General features: G+C 37.4%; 1 protein-coding gene and 1 long non-coding RNA gene across 2 annotated transcripts; both read left to right on the forward strand.

The window, feature by feature from the left end:
- Positions 1-801: 801 nt before the first annotated feature.
- Positions 802-2682, forward strand: LOC124119302. The gene is made up of 2 exons (XM_048396724.1): positions 802-2227; positions 2621-2682. Exon 1 carries the CDS (start codon positions 918-920, stop codon positions 1542-1544), a length of 627 nt encoding a protein of 208 aa, XP_048252681.1. The 5' UTR covers positions 802-917; the 3' UTR covers positions 1545-2227; positions 2621-2682.
- A 349-nt stretch (positions 2683-3031) lies between these two features.
- LOC124136474 lies at positions 3032-8078 on the forward strand. Its single transcript, XR_007221541.1, has 3 exons — positions 3032-3052; positions 3268-3376; positions 3618-8078. It is a non-coding gene; the product is annotated as an uncharacterized LOC124136474 (long non-coding RNA).
- Positions 8079-21235: the final 13157 nt, after the last annotated feature.

Here is a 21235-nt window from a genome sequence, read left to right on the forward strand (position 1 = left end):
GAAATTAAACTCTCATCGTTTCTTAAAAACACCAATAATTGTGAAATGTTAAAACAAGTTTGCATTAGAAATTAAGCCCCAACTCCAATTCTAATGTACTTAGGTATGTTAGTAGACTGACGCTTACTCTCTGAAAATATATAATTTTGATAGAAACTGAGATGAGAGATTCAGCTTTTGGAAAATTGTAGACTTGCTTAATTATTTAGGGCTATAGCATTACAGAAAGGGGAAGGTGGAAAGAAAACTAATAAGGTTCAGGTTCTGTGAGGCAGACTAGTGTTTTAGTAGTGAAACATTGAAAAAAGGATTTATACCTGGAGCAAATTTACAATATGTTCGCCACTACAAATAATGTTTAAAACTGTTTGACTTTCGCTCCAGAATACCAGAGACCATATAATAGCACCCGATCCAGGAAATATTACCTACTACTAGCACAGAGTTGTTAGCAACTATGACCTGCTACTAGTAGGTACAAAGACGGTCTCTACGTCTCTGGAGACTAACATTTACTGCTACTACTAGCTAACGGCAAAGGAGCATGTCTAAAATGATTTTCATTGGTCAACGAGTCTACGTCGACGGTATGCAAGCCAGGCTCTGTCTCAACAGAAAAATAAATAGATTACCGCAGAGCAACTTCAGCCTGTAACCAGCTAGCTTTCTAGATGTAGAAGTAGCTTCGTAATTGTGAAATGCGCCATGCAAACCTTTCAACCACCATTCCAGTATGTTCCCAGTCACCTGGAATTACAAATAGAATCTACATTATCATGAAGAAAATTATACGGTAACCATTGATAATTACATCACCAGCTGGTCATGTGGCCGATGTAGTCTTTGAAGTTGGTAAGGAAAATGGTGAGGGGCGGAAGAGAATTTTGCATCGTAAACTCCTGCTGCCAGTTGGTTCTATGCCTAGCCTTGGTGTGCCAATACCCAAACCAAGACGACAGAGGACACTGCCAGTAGCACCAGTTGCTAGGACAACAGAAAGTAACGACGATGTTTCATCGGATGAGGATACTGTTGTTGAGTATGCCCACCCTCCACAAGCTTCAGTGTCCACTGATATACCAGTGGATGGGCCAACTGAAGAGGAACCATCAGAGACTGTATCTGAAGGAGATGGAACTCCTATTGCAGAGGGGGAGGAAGAGCCAACTGAGGATGCTGTTCAGCATGTTGAGCAGATTCGTGAAGAAGATGGCGCTACTGGGACAGATCATGATGATGACAATGACAATGAAGAAAGAGAGCAACATCCAACTCCAGAGATAACCACTCCTGTTCCACGTCCACGGCAGTCTACTAGGACCCGGACACAGCCGAAATGGATGAAGAGTGGAGAGTTTGCTCTCTCTGCAGTTGCAGATCGGGACTGGCGTACGCGAGCCAACTTTCTCAGCTCACTTCAAGCTGACGGATTGTTCCGAGAACAGCAGCACCGACTTTCTGATGCCATCTTGGATCTTGTCACTGGCAAGGTAAAGTGGCGTGGACGTCATTTTTCGATGGAGGGAAGTATGTGGCCGATGTAGTTTTTGTATATATTTGTTTTAATTTCATTTTAGTTTTTTACGTATATTTATCATATATAACTAGTTGTCCGTTTCAGTCAGCTAAAACAAAGTGTATCTGACCTGTCTTACCTACTAACTGCCCCATGGCCAGAAGCTTCATCTGCTGATTGGCCAAGCTAACACCTATTGTTAAACTGCATGCTTTGATTACACTGCATACTCTCTCAGCACATAAACTGACAGAACTGCTCAGACCAGCAAAGTGTAAAGAGAGAATATTAAATCAGGTGAGTTAAATAGTTATAATCTCTATCTTGTGTTGTATTTAAATAATACAGTATGTTCAAAGTGTTATATGAAGTAAACTAAATGTATGTAATCTAACATAAATGTTGATTTATGTCTAAATATTTAAATCTGCATAGGATAAGCTAAACATCCATACTTTATCACTAAAATGTATTCTATCACTTCAATGAAATATGTGTGAAAGTGTTTTACCTCAAGAGTGTTTTAATAAGCTTTGTAATGTAGAGATTTAGATGTGATACAATGCAAATCATTGTAAAGAAAATGTGTGTATTATTTTGTTCAATATATTAAATGTTAAATAGTGTTTTAGTCTATGTATTGTTTATTCAGATAATCTATGGTGTTGCTATATAGGCAGTTGGGATCCACACCCTTGTATCACCCACAGGGTATGCATTGTGTTATTTATATTTGTCTAAGACTTACAATGTAATCTAATTGTGATGACCACATTTAATGTAATATCATATCATTAATTTCTGTCTTAAAGTATTGTATATGTTTATGCAGAATGTGTAAGCGTTATGCATTTATATTATGTATATATATTGTGTATATATTATAGTCAAATGAAAGTCAAGGAGTTATCTCCCTTGAATGTCGGTATTGTTGATCATGTACATACTGTATATGTTCTAGTATAATCGTTTAAGGTTCAGTCTATCTTGTGTTTAATGGATGACTAATATATGTAAATAATTACTTGTAATACGCCTATGCTATGTATCTAGCATTAATGATAATGTTTTACTTAGTATTTATTGTGATATTATGTGTTTCAGGGTGTATGATATATAGATCCTTATCACACTCGACGCATCGCAATAAAGACCTCAACCCCGTAGCATGTGTTTGTTCGCTAGAAAAAGACCTTCACTAAACTGCTACAGTCACATGACCACGTCATGCATCATCGTCATCCGCCGCCATTTTGTGTAAGGTCACGTCATTTGTTCCACTCAACCTAGGCCAAGTTTAGGCTAGTTAATTGTGTGTTTTCTCTAAATAGAGCACAACAAACGTGGGTGTTTTCATAACAATAAATACTCTTCAATATTGCTACCATTGCCACAAATGGGAACGTAATGTCGTGCATGTTTTCTACAGGTAGCCTTGCATTCTTTGCGTCACTAGAAACAACGTCGACGTGCACAAGCAAGGTCACGCATCATAAATGCCTTTTATTCTTAAAGAAAGAGTGCTTTACCGAAACAGTATGTCCTACAGTGCTACCTATCGTATATTGTATTGGAGTTGTTGCCTAGTATCAAGCGCCCATGTTTTGACGCGAATCACTTGCATCCAAAGACGATTGGGTCACGTTCCTTTTCAGAATCGCTCGTTTCTTTTAGTCCAACTGGTAGTAATTACTAGTAATTAGTACTTACATATATATACTATTATATGTCGTATTTTGTTTACATTTCAGCAGTATGCATCGGAGGCAGAAAATTTATTCAAGCTCTGAAGTCCCAAACAACTGAAAATGCTCCAAAACACCATCACGTGACCCTGGTATTCTCAAAGTGCTGGTGAAAGTGTTTGTTTTGTAGGCCTAAATGTTTGTTGATAGTAGAGAGGCTGATTGATAGACTTTATAACAAGTCAAATTGTGTTGTCATATTTTAAGATTATGACTAGGCCTACAGCATCTAACTAACTGTAATCCTCTGATAACTAAATGTCTGAAGGCAAAATACCATTTTATTGATGAATATATCTCCATTTAACTCGTACAATTTAGTGTAGGGTGTAATGTTGGAATGTTTTTGTTGACAGTAGCAGACACTACATCTGCCTATGAGCAATGGACAGAACTGAGAATACCATATCATGAACCGTAGTGAACACTGCTAGCAACATCCTGTTTTAGTAAGTATAATTGAATCCCCAATTATAATGTCATTGTACATACAAAAAATGACATAGTGTTGTTTTTAAAAAGTGATCTGTTTGGCAGTGTTTTATATATTGTATATTTTTCTTTTCACTTTGTCTACTGGCCTGCATTTGTCCTTGTCATTTTCCTGTTATTTCTGATACATTCCAAAATAAGATTTGTCTGTACAGTACCAGCACACTTTAATAAGGACTAAGAGCAAATGTGCCTATTTCTCAGTGTTTTAGACAATTTGTGTTGTACCCAAATAGAGGGAATATTGTTACTGTAGTTCTTGTCATTGTCTTGGTGGCAAGTGCCACATTATCATGGGCACTACTTCAGCATGTTTAGTTATACACATTTACCAGTGAAGATCAGGGTCAGAATAGGTCTTCAGCAAACCATGCTTGCTTTAAGAGGCGACTATCCTTGTCATAAGAGGCAACTTACATGATTGAGGGGTCAGGCTCAGAGACCATGTTGATGCATGTCATCGTATCCCATTTGCATGGATTGATGCTCATGATGTCAATTACTGGATTGTCAGGTCCATATTTGATTATTTACAGGCAGCTGTCAAAGCACGAATATTGCTTAGTACAGCATTAAACAACAAACAAACAAAGTTATACAGTTCAATTTTTTAAATAATCTTATACTCTAGTATTATAATGTGCTATTTTTATTGATTATTATGAATACAGACTGTTTGTATCAGTTTGTAAGAGACACAAACCAAGGTTCCAACAACTATCTGCACATGCTTTGTCGTAACACAATTAATATGGTATCTTCAGGTTATGTATGTTTGTAAAATGTGCTAGAAAGTGTCCACTTTAGTTGTAAAATCAGTATCTTCCTCACAACAGAGCTAATGTGCACTACCTTGTTGTGGTATTTTTTGTTGAACTCGTCTCTGTCTTTCTCAAGTTATGTTTGTGCACGGTGCCTACCTGGTGTATTGATAATATTACCTGACAAGAGTCAAGTTTGCTCATCATATTCTGAAATAAGTGTCTCCAATCTAATAGAAATGGGAAAAGTAATACAAGCGAGTCACCATCATTTTAACCGGTGCTAGGGATGTCAGCATAAAGTATATGTTTTTTTATTAATATTATAAATATTAAAACTCTTTGCACCTGGATTGGAAGAATTGAACATTATAAGAAAACTGCTATGTTCCTTTTCAGCTGACAGGCTGTTTGTGGAAGATGTAAGGTCAAGTGCTAGCCCCCTGTTTAGTTTAGACCTACATTGTAAATGTTGTGCACTGGACCATGGAGCCTGGTCACTACAGGGTTTACCCAAACCTCTTAAAACTGGGGACAAATTCAATTTCTAATCTTAAAAATATCATCTTGATTCTCTAATCATACTGTTAAAATTATGTTTTACGTACTTATCTTATCTCTGTGGAATTCCTAATCCAATTAAATAGTAATGTCCAATATTTTTTAATATATTTGCAGATAACAAATTGCTATAGACTAATAAGGCAACTGCTATATTATATTCTGACTCTTTACTGGACTCACCAGACTCTGCACTGTATACTACTGAACACAATGAAGTATCAACGTCTTTTCATTTCGGAATTCAAGTAGCAAGCGGTAGCCTGTTGTCTGGTACTTTAAAGTATACTATAATGCATGTACTAATTCTTTATACTGTAAACACATAACATGTTTTGCTTGAGCAATTCTTCCTGAAAAGCCCCCAAGTTTGAAACGCAATTTAGTTACATTGTGCTCGATGTAGTAAGTCCAATTAATAATAGTCAATATGTCAACACTAAAATCCTGTTCGGGCTAGTTGACCCATCATTTTGGGGCACAGGCTGCTCATGTAATTCAATATATGGTGACAATGTTGCACAAGGTTCTGTTGTGTGTATTTCAATAACTTGCACATTTATGAACTTTAACCTTAATGTAATCCTTGAATCCAGTGATGCTTTATTTTTACATTTCTTTAATAACCTACAATTGTTATGAAGCTGTCATTTTTTGTGTGGTTCCAGGAATAAAGTCACCAGAAATGTATTCAAAAATTTTATCTGATTTTGAGCATGACGAACATGGCAGATATGTTTAAAATGTTGTTTTTTTCCACTACTCAGATATTTAAGTTATTGTACAGTAAGTCGTCTGTAGTGTACTCTGTGCTAGTAGTAGGTAATATTTCCTGGATCGGGTGATAATAGAGGGACGGCCCTCCCCAACAGTTTATCATAAACCATCAGCGCTACGGTCTGGCATGTAACTGATACACCCCGACACCCTGCTGTTAACCTCCCTGTACCGCTGCAGATGCGCAATAGATGCGCAGACATTCACGACTGACCATTCTGGTAACCACGTAAACAATATTACATAATATCCGGGGTAAGAGTTAATTCCCTTAGCCGAGATTTCTCCGACTACGACCAGCGACAATCCAATAAAAGGACGTCTCTTAGCGGATTACAATGATTCTTTTTATGATATCTCTCACTAGCACATGTCAGTTGGCTGCAAATTATTTGCTGAACATGTGTGTCTTCCGGGACATTTATTTTCAATTTACATTCGCTACAGCCATGGACGACTTCATTCACTTGGACGATTTCGTTTTGGACCTAGATATGCCACTTGAAGAATTCCCTCTCTTCGACCAGGGGTTGGTTTCGGATGACTCTTGGTCTAAATAGAATGACAGTAATGTTACCGCTACCAAGCCGTTGGTAATACCTCCCCAAAAGTTTCACTCAAAGAAAAAGATAGGAAATGAAAATATGACGTCTGTCCACAAGCGTAAGTTTTCGAGGGCGTGTGAAGAAAAAGCCGTTCCGATATCAAAAGTATTTTATAACGTATTCTATTTGTTTTAAAAATCAGTTAACATATCTCATTTTATGCTGCAATTGTTAACTATTATAAATAAACAAATATACCAAATCTACTACGAACGCCACAGAAAACTACGATCCGGTAAATTGCACAGGAACTCAGGAAGTGTAAATAAAACTCATCCAGAAGCAGGGAAAACACTTGTAACATATCACCATATTCCCGATGTTCACAAAATATATCTCCAGATTAACTTCATATCTTATAATAAGTCCAGACTAGATTTACTTGCAAAAATGCATGATCACCGACTGGTGTAAATGCTTTACTATTAGCCAGAAAAAAAATGACGCCATATTAATGTTTTTATTTCATGTAAATTCGCTACTATTTTATAATGCTAATAGTTCCAATGAATTAAAAATACACCTTAAACTACGAGCGTTGTTAAATGAATTTTCGATGTGTCCGACAATGGGCTTCGAAAGAATCAAATGTTATTGGTTAATGCCAGTTTGGGGCTATAGCAGTGATAATGGGGTTTGCCGGAGCGAGGTAAGTTTTTTTTCAAAGGGAGGCTACTGTTAAATTCCAAAGCAAAGAGGACGATTGTAATTTTACAATCGTTATTCGATATTACCCGATTAGATTGATATTTCAGCATACAAATAATTAGGTATTTCAGGTATAACAATATAGCTTCAACGAGCATGGTACCAGATATGTACTAGTATATCGTAAACTGTAGTAACGTTTGTTGTTTTCAAAATCCTTTCATCATAGTTTTCTATATCTGATCAATGAAAAACAAACTTTAAACTCTAACCAGGAACGAAGCATGCAACTATTACTATTAAAACAAAACAAACTCTGACATATGTAAATGTATTTTTCACAGAAAAGGACAATAGACCATTTATATATTTTACTGAATGACACCTTCGACCTTGTTGTCTGGAACTTCTCTCCCGACGACTGCCGATATAATCCTTCTTCTTTCTTGGCATTTACAAAGCAAATGATAATTTTATTATACAAATATTTCGTGTAACGGATTTTTATTTTTGTATGATGTTTTCATTGTTGTGTAAATACACAAAGTAAGTAGTACCTTCATCATATTTATATTATTATGATTGGGTTTAGGCCAATATCATTTTGCTCATAATCAATATTTACACGGCATAAAATAAATAATTGATTAAATGTAGTCATGATTTATACAGACAAAATCTACAGAAGATAACAAATATGCAGTATTGTAGTATGTAGTATATGCGCGATATGTGATAGAAGCCTAACTGAAACAATGTTAAACTTACGAGGAAATGGCGAAAGCAATGGTAAAAAAAATATGCATTTTACAAAAAAATTCTAATATCATACAATATAAGTCACTTTGTAGAATGTTTCAAAGGATATATGCGGATGATAATCACAGACAAAATGCATGTTATGTCGTCTGCTATATGGTAATTTAACTTAAAATATGTGACGTAAAATATGGCCTTGCGCCAAAAATCATACCAAAAAAACTACCGATCGTACCTAAATAACGTTAGTACCAAGCCAAAGGGGAAATCGTGATGAATGTAAAACTATTAAATTCAGGACCGATAATAGGAACACATTCGTCTGAAAGCATGCGAAAATTAAGAGTTGTGGTGTAATTATTTCGGGAAAATTCAGATTTAGTCCCATTTCTGGAGTCAAAATCTGAAATTTCGCATCCGCCCTAAATTTGTTAATGGCACTAAGCCATGTTTTAACATATCTCCTTTTTATACACCTAGGTAACCAAGGACTTGCATTGCGAATTAGAGGCCGTTATTGAAAATCAAGATCTGCACTTTTGCCGATTTTAGATGCGCGCCATTTTGTTCTCTCGGACAAAGACAAAGCGTGATCACAGTCATCAAATACAGTGACAACGACATGCTTTAGGGCACCAACAAATCTCAGTTGTAATGTCAACAATGTTAAGAAATACATGAGTGTAATTCTGTATTGTGAAATATATCTTTTGCATGGGAAAAAATGGCAACAACGATGACTGCAGTGAACGCGTTTCTGCTCGCTTCCGGACAGGCTGCGCAGTACAAGCCGTAGCACTGATGGTTTCGCGCATAGGCTAGAGGGCCGTCCCTCTATTATATGGTCTCTGAGAATACTAAATGGAGATATGTGCCTCAATAACTTCCTTAAATCCAACGTAGATATGTAAAATGGTTCCTAAAACCATTTTGAGATTAATATGATGGGTAAATTGTTAAACTTCATAATTAGTGGGTTTAATAAGTAGCGAACATATTGCAAAGTTATACCCGTGCCAATATACACTTGTCAAAGGGGTACACAAAGTATTCAGTACCATTTGTCGGACTTTCATTTTGTGGAAGCCTCGGTGGCTGAGTGGGTCAGTTCGCTGATTTGGTGTGCTGGCGATTAGGTGCTCACTCTGAGAGCGTGGGTTTGAATCCCAGATGGTACTAGACATGCTAGAATTTGCACTTTACTAAGAAAGATTTTGTTTCCAAATATAACATTTGTTACATTGTACTTATTTAAGTTTGAATACTCTTTACCATCAACATTAGAAGGGGTGGGCGGGGACTATGGTATTTACATGTAACAAAAACCAAGATGAAACTATTCCTGTACAGTTTGTTTTAATTTGAAGGTCACCAGAACTGGGATAAACACCGTAGAGAATGATATCTATCGCATGCAACTTTGTGTTTAATTGACAAACACTGAATAAGAGCAAAATCATCTGCACTTCTTGTGTTTTTTCAATTTTTACTCCGTTCTTCAAAGTGCGCCAATGGCAGTGCTACCGACTCGATATCCGTCATTTGTAGCTTAATATAGAAGCACATAAAAGTGGTAATGCGGAACTAAAGCGGAATACAATTTCTTCTCTTTATACAGATCGCTAATGACAAAAATGCAATTCCTATAAAATTGTCGTGTTGGTTATTATCTGTAATTACTACCCATTGCCATGTTTAATTTCTAACCATGATATCACTCCCAAATGTATTATTTGATTGTCTATCATATCATAACCTTTGTCATCTTCCCGAGGCAAGAGAGTTAACTGACTTTAAAAGTCCAGTTTCCACCCTTGCCGAACTAGGCTGGAATTCCTGGGCTCGATCGTAGCGCCACCAGTGGCTATTACGAGTTATGTCCTTTCTATGCCTCTCCTATTGACCAATCAGATTCAACCTCTCGTATCACTTGCATTTGCTTCAAACAAAACGGTGGCGCCCAGTCAAGACGATCTGATTGATAATCAAGATCTATATTGTGATAAAATGAGTCTTACATCGCGAAGTGCCTCAAATCACGTGAGCCCCTTGATTAAAAGCATGAAAAGATTTAGAAAATATCTGTTGACAACGAGTTAGCGGTGCACATGCTTTGCAAATCCTGCAGTCGACAGAAATCTGCATAACACTTTACGAACCGGATTTCGATTTCGGTGCGAGATTTTGATTGGACTATGCATAGACTCGTTAGTCCAGCCAAAATATATAACTCCATAATACCAGCCTAGTTCGGCAAGGGTGGAAACTGGACTTGTATAGTCAGTTAACTCACTTGCCTCGGGATATGAACCTTTGTGAGGTGGTGACGTGTTTAATAATAGAGTAAATTTTCTGTTAAATAGCTATCTTGGCCACTTCTGAAAAAAAAGTGTTTTCCTACAAAATAGCAAAAGCCAATGAAAATAAAATTATTCTCTAATTTATGTATTTTAAAGATGTTATGCCACTCATTTTTGGTGGGGATATAAGTGTAATAATTCAAGTTCCTAGGATGTTTGTGTTATGCTATTTTTCTAAAGTAGTATAGGTAATGGTGATTCTGGCTCTCTTCCACTGGAGCGAGGTTTATATACCTATACCACTACTACAGAGGGAATTTTTTTTATGTCAAAACGATGATGCGATTCAACGATCGTCATGATATAACTAAATTGTAATGAAAATATTCTCTATTATTTTTAACAAAGTGATATTCAACATTTTTACTAAGTTCTTCGTTCATTTTACTAGGAAACCAGTAGGCCTGGGACGAGTCCAAATTTACTACCCGGGTACCCACCCCCCTATTACTTGACCCTACCCGGGTACCCACTGTAGGTCTCAAGAGATAGGTAAAACATGTCCGATTGAGAAAGTTTGACGGTACTCCTGTCAAAATAAATATAGATACAGGTATAATCCGATCTTGTCATACATACACTGACGTTGACTGATGTTTTATCATTATGCAAACATATAAAGTCAGAAGGAATGTGTGCAAAGTCAAAGAACATTTATCACTTATAGTGTAACCATAGAGTTCTAGATATTTTTTGCCATTAAACAATATAATCACGTGACTAACCACGGATCCGGGTAGTCCTGTGGGTACCCGGGTCCTACTCAGTACCCACCCGACCCGGGTACCCGAGTACCCGAGTTACCCGTCCCAGCCCTAGAGACCAGACTATATACTCTTCTTGGTAATTGGAAAGAAACAATTGATGACCGTATTTGGTTGGTTTGACATCACTAATATAATATATACCCTGTGGTAATTCTCTCCATTTGATTTTGTCCCTTAGCATAAATGCTTCGATAGCTTTTTCGAGTTCTTCCTTTTATTATGGTATGTTTATGGTTCTGTTCAGTTGAACAAAACCTTCCAAATGGCGTGCTGGTTTTCTTGGGGGAATTAGTCAGCAAAGAGCCGGAGTCACAGAAGACTAATCACAATTTTATTTACAAGAACAATTTACAATGAACAATTTACAATATCTTAGAATATAGCTGAGAGTGCCACAGAGAGTCGGTACAACCTTCGTGGCTGTGGGAGAGGGTTCTGCTTGGTATGAGCGTCAAACCCCTTCTGCTTAACATTTGGCTTCTGTATGTATTTAACAAAAATTAGAACAATAAAAAGAAATATGATTGGTTGATACACGATGGGCTGTGCCTTATGGTTAATGAATGGCTAGACAGAGAGGAATACTTAATCCTGTTAACCCTGTTGGACTGGCACTAATCTTGTTGACATATTTACTGGGTGCTTTGAAAGAGATTATGGTGTCACTATAGACGAGCTTGTATTGGGGCTAATCCTTAATGCACTATAGACGAGCTTGTACAGGGGCTAATCCTTAATGAGTCTAAATTGAAGTAATTGCTGAATGTTATTCTAATATAGGTGATGACAGATTTACTTAAATAAAATAGTTCAAGGTAATCTATAAGACTACGTAGACATATCTTTTCTCTGGGAGATGGGATCTTGATACCTTAGGCTAGCATTTATCTAAAAGCTTCAAATCTATTAAACTATGTAGACATAACTCTTGTCTTATTTCTCTTGTCTTATTGAACAGTATGTCTAGGAGATGCGCTCCCGTTACCTTGGGCTAGCATCTATCTAAAAAGGTATAACTGAAACTACTGATATTTTATATGTGCATTTTACCTGATGATAAGTTTTACTTGCTAAACTATAATTATATGAAATGATGTATAAATATTACGCCATGATAACTCATAAAAGCACTTGATGTGGATCTAATTATTATAGGATAACTAAGTATAAATGTTATATCACGATACTTTGTTGGTTTGTAATTCTCCATAATTATATACTTATGTAAGCATTCGTTTAAATGTGATCCAATGATAGTAATCTATTTTTAATCTCCAACTCGTTCTTTGGTTTTGGCACGGAATAATTGATGCGCTTGTTGTCTCCCCTGTTCTATGAACTTTCTTTTCTCGTCTTTGCTTAATACCACTGGTCTTACGAGAATTTGATCGAATATTCTGCTTCATTGTGTTGTATTTGGTGAGTTCTGACAAAACTAAACGCAACTCCTCCTCGGATATATTACAATCAGCCAGTGCTGTTGAAATATGGTCCTCAATGCTGTTCAACTTTGCTTCGGTGAGTATCCAAATATTATCATGTTTTAATGCTTTCTTTTGCAACTTACGAGATATGAATTTTATCGCTATTCCGGCCAGTCCTGAGACTCCGGCAGCTATTTCCATGCCAAGTACGATAGGCGCGGGGATTATAGTTGATAATAAACCAACACCGGCTACACCGAGTACCATGCTAGCCGTTACAAGCACGGTGTCAACTCTGTCAGCATTCACGGCTCTGCGATACTTTTTATACAATCGAAGTCTGAACTCCCTCTCCTTCTCTATTCGATGTTTTATGTCGCTTATTTGATGTAATTGAAATCCATCAACAGTATCCATCTTTTCAGATGCTTCATCGAGCGCCGGATATAAACTCATATTTATATTATAATATCATATAATAGTCTTCAATTGTTCTTGCTTCAATGTTTTGAGAGTATACACCAGCCTTTTTAAAAGGTTAATTATTCGGCATAAATATCTGGTCTCCTCCCACTAGTAAGACAGCCCAGTTGTGAGACACCTTAAGACAACAATGTCATACCTGGTTGCACATGTTAATCAGGTAATTAACCCCTATCATGAAAATGGACTTGTCTTATTATAGACAAAAGAAATGACTCAAGATGCTTGATACCCTCTTTTACTTTATTTCATTCAACATTTTAATTCATCCATCCCTTAAATCCATTGTTTTAACATATTCGCCACTTAGAGTTCAGTTAAAGTTAATATCACAGTTCACATCACAGTTCACATCGAGGTTGTCACACTGACACAACCTTAATCCATCTTCAGAAGTTTGCCAACAGCATCCAATAACTGGAGTGGTGTCTTGACACCCTGGGAAAGCTGATCCTTCAGTCTGGAAAGTCGATTGTCAATCTCCTTGTACACACACTTTCTTGCTGGTGGAGCTGCACCTAGGTCTAACTGAGATAGCTTGGTCTTCTCAGATTTCTCAATCTTTTTGATGATCTCGATGAACCTGTAGAGATTAGGATGACGATGATTCAGTGATGCATTGAGGCGACTGTGGAAACCCTCCAGGTTGTTGTTGGTCCTTGGGCCGAATGTCTGGTGATGGTTCCACAGCGAAAGAGGGAATCTGGCTTCATAATCCACCCAGTTTGTGACTATGTAGTCGTTGAATTCGTCAGCATTCGGTACATCGGGTGACTGGTTCATGGAGCCAATCAAGCTCCTGTGTTTTCCGCCAAATCGCCTGGGTAAAGTGGAAGAAACACCCCTTGATGTCTGAACCTTGAAACTCTGTCCGGAGGGCTCTAATGGCAGTAACTTCAAAGTCTCAAAGCTCTGGTTTTAGGGTTTCGGGATGGTGTGACTGCAGTGTCTGTACATAGCGCTGCCGACTGAGCTGAAGGAGGGAAATATAGCTGCAGCCTCCGGATCATGTCTCAAGACCTCGTCGTTGTAGAGGGCTGGCATAGGAGTGGTTGGTTCTTCTCTTGCTCTCTTCCTTAAGCTGCCAAGGAACTGGATTCTGCTGGTGTCTTCTGGTGGGTGGTTGTGTACAGTGAAATTTCTAGCAAAATTTCCAACTGTTGTACATTTGCCAATGCAGGTCTTAACGGTACATCGCCAATGAGTACCAGTTTGTCTTACTTTGTTCTTGTAGTGGAGATATCCCAGAAAGAGGACCTGGAGAGTACCTCTTTGACTGGTAATGAACTCAACCTGCTGCAAACCTGCCATGATTGTACATGAAATGTTCGTTGACCTGTCCCTCTTTGGGACTCCTGTGTGTGAGTAGGGTACACATATCTATTGTGAGTTTGGTGTTCACATAATTTCTGTTTTTGTATTGATATGATTTCTATTTTCTTTTTATGCTTGGCTGCTCTGTTTATATACGTTCGAGTAGCTGTCGATATCTCAGAAATAGAGTTAGTTTGGCCTTTGCTATTGCATCTCTTGACTTTAGGAGATCTATGACAGATAGCGGATCTAACTGCAATTCTTGTTTTAACCTAGCCCGGGCTAGGGCATGGTCTTGACATTCTAGTAACACGTAATCAATGGTTTCAGCCTGATTGCAAGATGAACAAACCTTGTCATAGTGCTTTTTGTGACCGAGTCTGAGGCGTGAGATAGCAATTTCAATTTTCCTTTCATTTGAGTATGAATTTGGCTTTTGTTGGACCTTGGGTTGAATTTTGTATAGCCATCTGCCGATCTTACTTGCGTCCCATTGGGCTTGCCATCTTTCTGTTATGGAGGCTTTGATTTTGCTTTTTATCTCTAGTTTACTAAAGGGAATAGGCTGTATATCCGCTTTGTCTAGAGCTAGCTTCGCCAGTGAGTCTGCTTTTTCATTATGAAATGTTCACAGACTAGGGGGAATTTATATGTGTAATAAGTAAGTTTTAACAAAACATGCATCTCAACTTTTTGAGTAAGCTACTACTAGCTCCTAACTCATTTATTTCCTGAGAATATTCAAACAGAATTACTGGCCTACTCTTATTAATTAATCCACTAATCATGGGCTGTGACCATTGTTAAGTGGGTAGACTGGCTGTGTTTGTTTAATTAATCCCACCTACTCCACTGTCTTACAATGTGTGTCTCACTAATGGGATGTCTAACTAATGGAATGTAACCAAATATCTTAGTAAGAGAAATGCTATAACTTTTAATAATTTGGACCCCCTCAAGGGTTGCAACGGGTGATGCTCCCATATAAATAATACTGCCATGTTGACGTTTGTGTTTCTTGAGCCATTTAATCAATAGTCCTGGTAATATTTGGAAGGCATCTTCTGGTGCATCTCCAAACAAGACTTCAATAATAAGTGTAGAAAGATTAGGTATTGCACTCAAGTTTTCTTTAATATCATTGAATTCAGTAACCAAATTGAAACTAACATTTTTTACTGCCGGACGACTAAATAACATATGACCTGGGTTTTCTAGCAGGGGAGAGACTAACACACTTTTTCCTTTTGAGGGGATATAAGCCGCGAGTACAATCCCACTATTTATTATCTTAGTTAAATTATGTGCCTTTCCCATCATCACATATAGTATGGTAATGACGATATTCAGTAGCCACTCGATTTTTTCTTTGACCATAGTACATTTATGATCATCGTTTCAAGTAAGATTGTATGAAGTGTTTTTATGGAGTCCACTAACGTCGACATCGCTTAAATCTCCTAGATTACCTGTGAATGTAACTTCTTTCCGCTTGTATACATTATCTTGTAAGTGTAAAGCGTATAACTTGCCATTGGTACCGGGTTTACCGAATCCTTCTGTGTCTCCAAGATTGGAAAGCGCAATTGTATTACATTGTCTGAGTGTTCCAGGGCCTGATGAATCAACCATTATTTATAATATGGAGTGTTACACTCAAGTATCCTATATGTACAGGTTGATGTTTTACATCTAATACAGAAATTTTGAGGTCTGAAATAATACGCCGCTTTAATTTTTTATATTGTAATGTTGAGAAAGATTTCGTTCTACCGCTATTATATTTTTCTTCTTTGACTGGAATAGCTCTCAGCATTAAGGGTTAAGCATTAAACTCTTTTCTCCAGAGTTTAAAATCAGCATCCCATTCGACTCATTTTGTGTGAGACTAACTCCCAAAGGCTTAAAAATTTCATCATTGAGTGAGCATACGCTGTAATACCCATCAGGTATAATGTAAATGTCATCATTATCTAATCCACCTATTAGAAACCGATTATTATTTCTAGCAGTACTTATATTGGTCCACCGTGGGTAATACGTTACATCACATAGGGTGACTTCAAGTTGACTTTCCAAGTTATCGATAGTATGAAGCTGTTGAATAGACTGGCCATTTGTTATTCCCGGGAGTGTAACATACACATTAAATATACAAAGATACTATATCATAACTTAAATATGAAATCAAACATTATTTATAATATGGAGTGTTACACTCAAGTATCCTATATGTACAGGTTGATGTTTTACATCTAATACAGAAATTTTGAGGTCTGAAATAATACCCCGCTTACCAAAAAGTGAGTGAGTGAGGTTTTACGCCGCTTTTAGCAATATTCCAGCAATATCACGGCGGGGGACACCAGAAATGGGCTTAACACATTGTACCCATGTCGGGAATCGAACCTGTCGAATCTGTCCTGAAAGATCTCAGAGAGCAGACCAAATGGGTAGCCCAGTTTCATTGCAAAGACCGAGATTATTTGAGGAATGTCTACGTGAAAATGATGTTATTTATACCAAGTTCGAGTGAGATAAAGTCAGAAAACTGTTAGCGGAAACAAAGCATTGTAAACTCGTTTTAAAAACCGATCAACCAGCTGCTTATGCAATTGCTTAGCAAAAATAGCAAAAATATTGCAAAAATAGCATCTGCTAAGCAAAATTATAGCAACTGCTAAGCAAAAATATAGCATATATGGCACAAATATAGCAAAAATAACAACTGCTGAGCAAAAATATAGCAAAAATAGCAAAAAAATTAGGAAAATAGTATCAAGATATAACATTTATACTAAGTTTTCCCATAATAATTAGATCCACATCAAGTGCTTTTATGAGTTATCATGGTGTAATATTCATAGCAAGTGATACTTATCATCAGGTAAAATGCACATATAAAATATCAGTAGTTTCAGTTAAAGCTTTTTAGATAGATGCTAGCCTAAGGTAACGGGAGCGCATCTCCTAGACATACTATTCAATAAGACAAGAGCTATGTCTACATAGTTTAATAGATTTAAGCCCAAGCACAATGGGACGCAAGTAAGATCGGCAGATGGCTATACAAAATTCAACCCAAGGTCCAACAAAAGCCAAATTCATACTCAAATGAAAGGAAAATTGAAATTGCTATCTCACGCCTCAGACTCGGTCACAAAAAGCACTATGACAAGGTTTGTTCATCTTGCAATCAGGCTGAAACCATTGATCACGTGTTACTAGAATGTCAAGACCATGCCCCAGCCCCGGCTAGGTTAAAACAAGAATTGCAGTTAGATCCGCTATCTGTCATAGATCTCCTAAAGCCAAGAGATGCAATAGCAAAGGCCAAACTAACTCTATTTCTGAGATATCGACAGCTACTCGAACGTATATAAACAGAGCAGCCAAGCATAAAAATGAAATCATATCAATATAAGAAAATAGAAATCATATCAATACAAAAACAGAAATTATGTGAACACCAAACTCACAATAGATATGTGTACCCTACTCACACACAGGAGTCCCAAAGAGGGACAGGTCAACGAACATTTCATGCATAATCATGGCAGGTTTGCAGCAGGTTGAGTTCATTACCAGTCAAAGAGGTACTCTCCAGGTTCTCTTTCTGGGATATCTCCACTACAAGAACAAAGTAAGATAAACTGGTACTCATTCGCAATGTACCGTTAAGACCTGCATTGGCAAATGTACAACAGTTGGAAATTTTGCTAGAAATTTCACTGTACACAACCACCCACCAGAAGACACCAGCAGAATCCAGTTCCTTGGCAGCTTAAGGAAGAGAGCAAGAGAAGAACCAACCACTCCTATGCCAGCCCTCTACAACGACGAGGTCTTGAGACATGATCCGGAGGCTGCAGCTATATTTCCCTCCTTCAGCTCAGTCGGCAGCGCCATGTACAGACACTGCAGTCACACCATCCCAAAACTCCCTAAAACCAGAGCTTTGAGACTTTGAAGTGGCCATTAGAGCCCTCCGGACAGAGTTTCAGACTTCGATTGTATAAAAAGTATCGCAGAGCCGTGAATGCTGACAGAGTTGACACCGCGCTTGTAACGGCTAGCATGGTACTCGGTGTAGCCGGTGTTGGTTTATTATCAACTATAATCCCCGCGCCTATCGTACTTGGCATGGAAATAGCTGCCGGAGTCTCAGGACTGGCCGGAATAGCGATAAAATTCATATCTCGTAAGTTGCAAAAGAAAGCATTAAAACATGATAATATTTGGATACTCACCGAAGCAAAGTTGAACAGCATTGAGGACCATATTTCAACAGCACTGGCTGATTGTAATATATCCGAGGAGGAGTTGCGTTTAGTTTTGTCAGAACTCACCAAATACAACACAATGAAGCAGAATATTCGATCAAATTCTCGTAAGACCAGTGGTATTAAGCAAAGACGAGAAAAGAAAGTTCATAGAACAGGGGAGACAACAAGCGCATCAATTATTCCGTGCCAAAACCAAAGAACGAGTTGGAGATTAAAAATAGATTACTATCATTGGATCACATTTAAACGAATGCTTACATGAGTATATAATTATGGAGAATTACAAACCAACAAAGTATCGTGATATAACATTTATACTTAGTTATCCTATAATAATTAGATCCACATCAAGTGCTTTTATGAGTTATCATGGCGTAATATTTATACATCATTTCATATAATTATAGTTTAGCAAGTAAAACTTATCATCAGGTAAAATGCACATATAAAATATCAGTAGTTTCAGTTATACCTTTTTAGATAGATGCTAGCCTAAGGTTACGGGAGCGCATCTCCTAGACATACTGTTCAATAAGACAAGAGTTATGTCTACATAGTTTAATAGATTTGAAGCTTTTAGATAAATGCTAGCCTAAGGTATCAAGATCCCATCTCCCAGAGAAAAGATATGTCTACATAGTCTTATAGATTACCTTGAACTATTTTATTTAAGTAAATCTGTCATCACCTATATTAGAATAACATTCAGCAATTACTTCAATTTAGACTCATTAAGGATTAGCCCCCGTACAAGCTCGTCTATAGTGCATTAAGGATTAGCCCCAATACAAGCTCGTCTATAGTGACACCATAATCTCTTTCAAAGCACCCAGTAAATATGTCAACAAGATTAGTGCCAGTCCAACAGGGTTAACAGGATTAAGTATTCCTCTCTGTCTAGCCATTCATTAACCATAAGGCACAGCCCATCGTGTATCAACCAGTCATATTTCTTTTTATTGTTCTAATTTTTGTTAAATACATACAGAAGCCAAATGTTAAGCAGAAGGGGTTTGACGCTCATACCAAGCAGATCTCTCTCCCACAGCCACGAAGGTTGTACCGACTCTTTGTGGCACTCTCAGCTATATTCTAAGATATTGTAAATTGTTCATTGTAAATTGTTCTTGTAAATAAAATTGTGATTAGTCTTCTGTGACTCCGGCTCTTTGCTGACTAATTCCCCCAAGAAAACCAGCACGCCATTTGGAAGGTTTTGTTCATCCGAATAAAACCATAATAATTCCATAATAATACAATAAATTGAACATTGGCGGTTATTATGTAATTATGTGGTTTGAAATCCTCATTCTTTCGCAACAGTTTATTATTTCGGGCTGTATTGGATATGTCATATTCCATTATGTTAGTCTTAAATATCTCCTTAGGTATTACATTATGGAATGCGATGAACTCATCGAACAAAAGCTCAAAGAACCTGATCAACATGCAGAAGTAGTTACAGTTAAATCGTTAGATAAACATAGAGAAAGACTCGCTGCTTTGGTAGCCGGTGGAAAATGTTCCCAATATTTGGGGGAAAATTATACCATCGAAAAAATTGATAACATGACCGATGAAGAAATTAAAAAACTGTACACGTGTTACGAGTCTGGACTGGGAGCTACCATGACTAAAAACAATAGGTTTGGCTATGTTACAACTATACACAGTTGTAACTAGTACATTTCTTCCTATCCACGCAGAACATCGCCCGTATTTATGCGAATCTCTCGAGAAAGACCCATTCATCAAACACGCTATAAGCTCAGTAAGCTGTGAGTCTTATCATAGATATGGAATGTTCTTAGCTCCGGTAACCACCGCTTTAATAACGGCTAGGTATTTTCCATTTACACATAAGTGCCCACTTACTGATAATGGAGACTCAAGTGACACCACAGATTGTGGACACACAACAAGAAGTACAAACCCCGATTGTATCACAGATTGTGGAAACACAATCACAACAAGTGAACGAGGAAATAACCCTGATTGTGAAATCACAACAAGTGAATGAGGACATACCAGCGATTGTGAAATCACAAGCCAGAGTGACTAAGAATCCTTTGAAAATTGCAGCTGGGAGGAAGGGTGCGCTAGTGAGGAAGGCAAAACTAATACATAATTCAAATATTGAACATAGTCTTGGGCACTAGGAGTTGTTGCTATAGCGGTGGTATGGTTGTTTTATAAGACCGGAGAAGAGAAAACGTCACCCCGATTACACAACAAGTTCAATTAGAGGTAAGCCATCATATAATGTTATAATGACTACTCCAGTTACAGACAGTAAAATGTTGGTAAACGCAACGCATCACTCAGTGGTGGTCAGCGGCTTGGCCATTGGCTATGCCTGTATAGCTAAAATGATTACTAAAGCCACACCACCCAAGCTAGATTTTAATGGTAATGATATCGGTATGATGGTTCTTGATATTGGATTGGCAATGGCAACAAAAGATATGCTCATCAAACAAGGACTTATCCCAGAAGACATAATGAAGTACTTAAACATTTGAATATTTTATATTATTGAACAATTTATATTCATATAATATGGCATCAATTGCGATGATGGGCGGTGGAGCTATTGTTAATGCTTTAGCTTTTTCGGGAGTAATTTTTTATTTTCTAGTATGAGAGGAGAGCAGCAGAAAAGACATAATAAAGCATTAGAACAACTCGAAGCAGCAAAGTCACAATGGGCCAGGCGCAGAATATTAACATTAGATTT

The sequence above is a fragment of the Haliotis rufescens genome, unplaced genomic scaffold (genome assembly GCF_023055435.1).
Source record: "Haliotis rufescens isolate VD_foot unplaced genomic scaffold, xgHalRufe1.0.p SCAF_1, whole genome shotgun sequence".
Lineage (NCBI taxonomy): Eukaryota > Metazoa > Mollusca > Gastropoda > Lepetellida > Haliotidae > Haliotis > Haliotis rufescens.